The 6,000-nt window shown below is 39.2% G+C and overlaps 1 protein-coding gene across 2 annotated transcripts in view; it reads left to right on the top strand.

The window, feature by feature from the left end:
- Window positions 1-5,282, top strand: part of LOC123518374 — a 47,490-nt gene extending 42,208 nt beyond the window's left edge. Inside the window, exons 7-8 of one of the 2 annotated variants that reach the window (XM_045279159.1) lie at window positions 3,874-3,936; window positions 4,873-5,282. In XM_045279159.1, the coding sequence (XP_045135094.1) occupies window positions 3,874-3,936; window positions 4,873-4,959 (150 nt within the window). In that variant the 3' untranslated portion in view covers window positions 4,960-5,282. The remainder of the gene's footprint in view (window positions 1-3,873; window positions 3,937-4,872) is intronic. The other variant, XM_045279160.1, reaches the window with a different exon arrangement.
- The last annotated feature ends 718 nt before the right edge of the window (window positions 5,283-6,000 follow it).

Raw genomic sequence — 6,000 nt, 5'->3', positions numbered from 1 at the left:
AACACGTATCTTCCTGAACCTGTCCCTTACTCTTTTTATTTAAGACCTACGACACTGGCTGAAGTTAAATCTGTAATTCTTAATATGAAAATCTCTACTCCCGGCCATGATGAAATTCACTCAAAAATTATTATCCAATGTTGTGACATCATTTCACCGTTTCTAGTATTTATAATAAATAATTCATTTCAGGAGGGAACGTTTCCACATCACTTGCAGATCGCGCGTGTTGTCCCTGTCTTTAAAAAAAGGTGACAACTCTCTACCACAGAATTACAGACCAATCTCCATTTTGCCCAGCTTCAGTAAAATTTTGGAGAAAGTAATGGTTGTAAGGCTTACGGACTACCTCACAAATAATTCAATTCTTTCGTCATTCCAGTATGGTTTTCGCCCAAAGTTCTCTACAGAGTTAGCAGTTTACAGTCTTTGTCAAGATATATACAATGCAATGGATAACAAATTATTTCAGTTAACTGTGTTCTGTGATCTTACTAAGGCATTTGACACCATCTCTCATTCCATCTTACTACATAAACTGCATTGTTACGGAATGCGTGGTATTGCTAACAACTGGTTTAAAAGTTACCTATTCCATAGAAAACAATACACCACTTTTAACAATGCCTCAGGGATCAATCCTTGGCCCTATACTTTTTTTTAATTTATATTAATGACATCACCCGCAGCAGCAACAAATTAAGCTTTTTACTATTCGCTGATGACACAACTATCTCTATTCAAGGATCTAGTCTTGAAAATATCACTCACACTTTAAATACTAAGTTGTCAAAAGTCTCTAATTGGATCAAGAGCAATAAACTAACCTTAAATATCGATAAAACTAATTTCATGGTTTCCAATCCCCTTATGTCTCGACCAACACACACATCAGTTACAATTGATAATATTACACTAAATGAAATTTCAGATTTTAGGTTTCTAGGAGTCCTCATCGATAGAAAATTGAAATGGAAAGAACACTTTGACATGATGAAATCCAAGATATCTTTATTAACAGGAATAGTTTTCAGAATAAGAGATTACTTGAATGTTAACTGTTTACGTCAAATTTATTTAACATTAGTATATCCTCACCTATTATATTGTTGTGCCGTGTGGGGAGGGGCGAATGGAACGTATATAAACAACATTTTTATTACTCAAAAGAAACTTTTGCGTGTCATTACTTACAAACAACGCTACGAACACACACACAATGTATTTAGAGATCTAAGATTGTTAAAGCTTCCAGACATTTTACATCTACAGACACATTTATTTGTACATAAATCTTTACATTCATTTCCCATCGAATGTGGCTTTACTTCAATGCCTAGTAATGTTACGCGGAGAACACGAGACCTACTGCTTCCGCTGTGCAGGACATCGCATGCCAAGCAGAGTGTCCTGTCAAGAGGAGCTAAAGCCTGGAACGATCTACCTCAAGACTTAAAATCCGATGGAAATATACTATCATTTAAATGCAAATTAATAAAAGAAATATTCGCCTCGTATGACAATGTATAGATGTATAGTATTTCACAAATACTACATACTCTGAGTATAAGGTTTTATAACAGATAACACTATTTATTAGGTCCTATTTTTGTACGTTATTTCATTTGTGTATGTGTATACTTTTTTGTAACAGCTAATATTATTTAATTTTGCTATATGTTTGTATATGAGAAGTCCCTTGCTATGATGTTCACCGTATAATAATCTACAGGCCCTAAGAAAGCTTCGGCTAAATGGGCCTGGCTTCGCAACACACTATGTTAACTGCCCATTATGTACATGACTATAGAGCCAAATAAATGTATCAGTATCAGTATCAGTATCTCTCTCTCTCTCTCTCTCTCTCTCTCTCTCTCTCTCTCTCTGTCATTACTCAACCATGAAGCGAGAACAAACACTCGGCTCAGTTCTGACAACGAGACTTCTGCTTCGATCTCGTGGTCACTTCCTGTCCCTTTGCTGTGTGTGTGTGTGTGTGTGTGTGTGTGTGTGTCGGTCCATCTGTCTCTGTGCTTGTCTGTCTTTCTGTTGGTTTGTTTATTCATGGATGGGAAGCTCTGTTTCTGTGTTTTGTTTGGTGCTTGGTTGGTTTGTTAGTCTTTCTGGTTGTCTTTTGTTTTCCTTTATATATCTTTATTTTAATCATCTTTTTCTCTCTTCGTTCATCTCTCTCTCTCTCTCTCTCTCTCTCTCTCTCTCTCTCTCTCTCTCTCTCTCTCTCTCTCTCTCTCTCTCTCTCTCTCTCTCTCTCTCTCTCTCTCTATATATATATATATATATATATATATATATATATATATATATATATATATATATATATATCTGTCTGCCTGTCTATCTCACTCATCCACCTAAACCCGATGAAAGCATTGCCGCCGCTTCTGTCAAGTCAACAGCAGCAAAGATCAAGGAAAGTTGTCTTGTTCAAAGTAATATTCCTGAAGCATTTCCTCTTCTTCCTCCTCCTCGTCCTCCTCCTCCTCTTTCTCTCTGTTTCACTACCACGAGCCAAGATAGAAAGACTGGGGCAAATGTCTTGAAAGTACAACTACAACTATAACAAATAACAACACCACCAACAAAACCATCACTTCATCCCCCACAAGACACACAGCTTTGCCATCTCCATACATACACAGTGAGTGTCTTACAACTCTTCCAGCTGAGGTTCAAAACAGAGCTAATGAATCTTCCATAATTAACAACTCTTCCAGCTGAGGTTCAAAACAGAGCTAATGAACCCTCCATAATTAAGTATACCGTTAATGTGAAATATATACAATGAAGCGATAAGTTCCCTTCGTGTGGTGGCGACTGGAGTGTGTGTGTGTGACTGCAGTGAACCTCAACTCTCTCTCTCTCTCTCTCTCTCTCTCTCTCTCTCTCTCACACACACACACACACACAACGTTCCTATAATAAAGTAAGTCAACATTCTGATAACACTCGCCTTTTGTTCCCGTTTTTTTGTCAAGTTGCGCCGCAGGAAAACAGTGAGGGAGGGTTTTCATGTTGTTCATTTCTCCGAGGGTCGCTCCGGGCTTGGAAAAGGAAGCAGTCGTTTAGGAAGAGGGAAGATAGGAAATTGATTGAGTTACGATGCCGTTACAACACGCCTGTTAGGGTTACGAGAGAGTGGCGGCGCCTCTGCTAACGAGAAACTGACGGGAACTAGGATCGAACACACAACATTTAGGCAACGAGTCGAAAGCTGCAACAGAGAGCCACGATGCCCCAGGAGGGAAAAACAGAATGAAGAGAACGAGACATTTGTAGTAACATTAGTGTTTGTTGTATCATAATGAAGTTTTTGGATGTGATGTTATGTATTACTACCATGAATGACTCGGCCAAGGAAGGAAGGAATGGTTTGTTAGTGAAATATGTGGAAAGAAAAAAAGCTAGAATTTATAATGCTTGTAGGAGAAATAAAGGGATTAAACTAAATGGAGAGAGAGAGAGAGAGAGAGAGAGAGAGAGAGAGAGAGAGAGAGAGAGAGAGAGAGAGAGAGAGAGAGAGAGAGAGAGAGAGAGAGAGAGAGAGAGAATGGTAATGATGATGATAACATTAATCTTTGATATAATACCATAATATGCGAATTAACTTGTCATTTGAAATTTACACAAGACATTAGATGATTACACACACACACACACACACACACACACACACACACACACACACACACACACACACACCTTTATGTACAGTGTCGTTTTGAGTAATAAATATCCTTTTCTTTTCCTTCCTCCTCCCATTCCTTTCACTATACACACCCTTCCTTTATTGCCACACCTGCCCTGGCCCACCGTGCACTTGCCCCTCCCTGCCTACGCTTGTGCCTTCGTCAGCAGAGGTTCGACGCTGTGTGCCGCGCTGAGGTGTCCTTCTTCCTCTTCCGAGCTACCATTAACGTAAGTAGTAGTAGTAGTAGTAGAAGTACATACAGGTGCTCTTCGTTTTACACAATATATAAACCTCCAGAGGTTATGAAAGAAATGGTTTTATTTATGTTAATGGATTTATCTTGCCAAACTGTACTGTTATGTCTGTAAGGAAACGAATGATACTAATCTCTATAGCTTATTCTTGTTTTATCAATCCTGATTTTAACCCCTTCACTACTGGGACGCATTTTACCATAAGTTTTGGTATGATTTGACTATTTTATTTACATTAAGATGGATCTATGGAGCTTGGAGGATTAATAGCTACAGTCTTCACTATCTTAATCCCGGCATATAAGTTTCTGAAGATGTATAAAATCACCAAATAGTAAGTAGAATAGGTATGAAAACGTGTCATAGTACTGAAGGGATTAAATGCAAAATCTAAAACAATATAGATTTATGAAGGATTGCAAAAGTAAATCCCTCAGCATTTACGTTCTTACAGTGCAAATGAATGGTTGTGAAAACTTTGCGCAAATTCATTTAGATTCATAACATTTCCAGTCACGTAGAGCCAAGTTCATGTCAAAGGCAACGTGCAAGCCAAGAGTCGCCTGTGTGCAAAATATACGTATCGGTGGTAGAATAATTACAGTAACCAATCCATCTCTTCTTTTCTCTTTTCTAATTTTCTCCTACCTTCCCTTTCTCATCCCTCATGCATTACGCCATCATCTCTTCCCTTGCCTATTCTTCCCTATCCCCCTCTTCCATCACGTCATCATAATTTCTTTTACCTCATCTCCTTTGACCCCTACTAACATCCCTTTCCTCATACCATCCCATCCTCCCTTCCCGCGCTGTCTCTTATTCTACCCTTCACGTGACATTTCACTCACTATCATCACACGCAATCACACACCCACTCACACCCCTTCTCTCCCCTTGCCTTCCCTCCAGGGAATGGGACTCTGGGCAGTGATGCGCTTCGTGAAGAACATAAGGGCGGGCATCACCTACAAGGACCCCGAAGCTATCGAACTCTGATGGCGAGGATCAAAGTCTACAGGCGAGGCGAGGATTCCGCGCATTACCAACATGAAGAAAACAAGACAGTGGTAGACGAGACTTCGATGTATGTGTGAAAACTGGAGATCTTTCTACCTTCACCCGTGTGTGTGTGTGTGTGTGTGTGTGTGTGTGTGTGTGTGTGTGTGTGTGTGTGTGTGTGTGTGTGTAGAGTGAAAGAGTCAATGAGCAATGATCTTTTGTAGTTTTAAAAATAGGAAAAATGAGTGTAATTACTGTCTGAGAGAGAGAGAGAGAGAGAGAGAGAGAGAGAGAGAGAGAGAGAGAGAGAGAATGGTGAAGATTTTTGTAGCGTTCAATGAAGAACAAGAAAAAAACAAGAGGAACAAGAAAATGAAGAGGAAGAGGAGGAAGATGAGGAACAACAACAACAACAACAACAACAACAACAACAACAACAATGTCGTCATTATCAACATTTTTTTCGACGTCAGTAAAAGAAAATTATCATGTGTGTGTGTGTGTGTGTGTGTGTGTGTGTGTGTGTGTGTGTGTGTGTGTGTGTGTGTGTGTGTGTGTGTGTGTGTGTGTGTGTGTGTGTGTGTGTGTGAGTGTGTGTGTGTGTGTGTGTGTGTGTGTGTGTGTGTGTGTGTGTGTGTGTTCGATAACCTTTGTGCTTATATTTACAAACCTAAAGTAACAAGGCAAAAAAAATAAATAAATAAAAAATGTAAAAAAAAATATCTAAAAATAAATAAATAGAACATGTAAGTAAAAAACAAAGACTGCAGTGTGACAAGTGTGACCTAGAGTGACGTATCCCTGTATTTTGTAGTCTCTCTACTGAAACCATAATAATACCTCCAGTTGTGACCAAGGCCTCTTTTTTTTTCCCTTTTTGAACTCCACTCCTTCCCCCAACCTCTCTCTCTCTCCCTCCCTACCTCTCATGACTTTAATTCATCTAAAACAAGAGAGAGAGAGAGAGAGAGAGAGAGAGAGAGAGAGAGAGAGAGAGAGAGAGAGAGAGAGGTATGAATGAAAAGCGTGAACAAAGGG

Source organism: Portunus trituberculatus, chromosome 43 (assembly GCF_017591435.1).
Source record: "Portunus trituberculatus isolate SZX2019 chromosome 43, ASM1759143v1, whole genome shotgun sequence".
Classification (NCBI taxonomy): Eukaryota; Metazoa; Arthropoda; class Malacostraca; order Decapoda; family Portunidae; genus Portunus; species Portunus trituberculatus.
The sequence above is the reverse complement of the archived record's forward strand: the minus strand, read 5'-3'. Positions and strand labels throughout refer to the sequence as shown.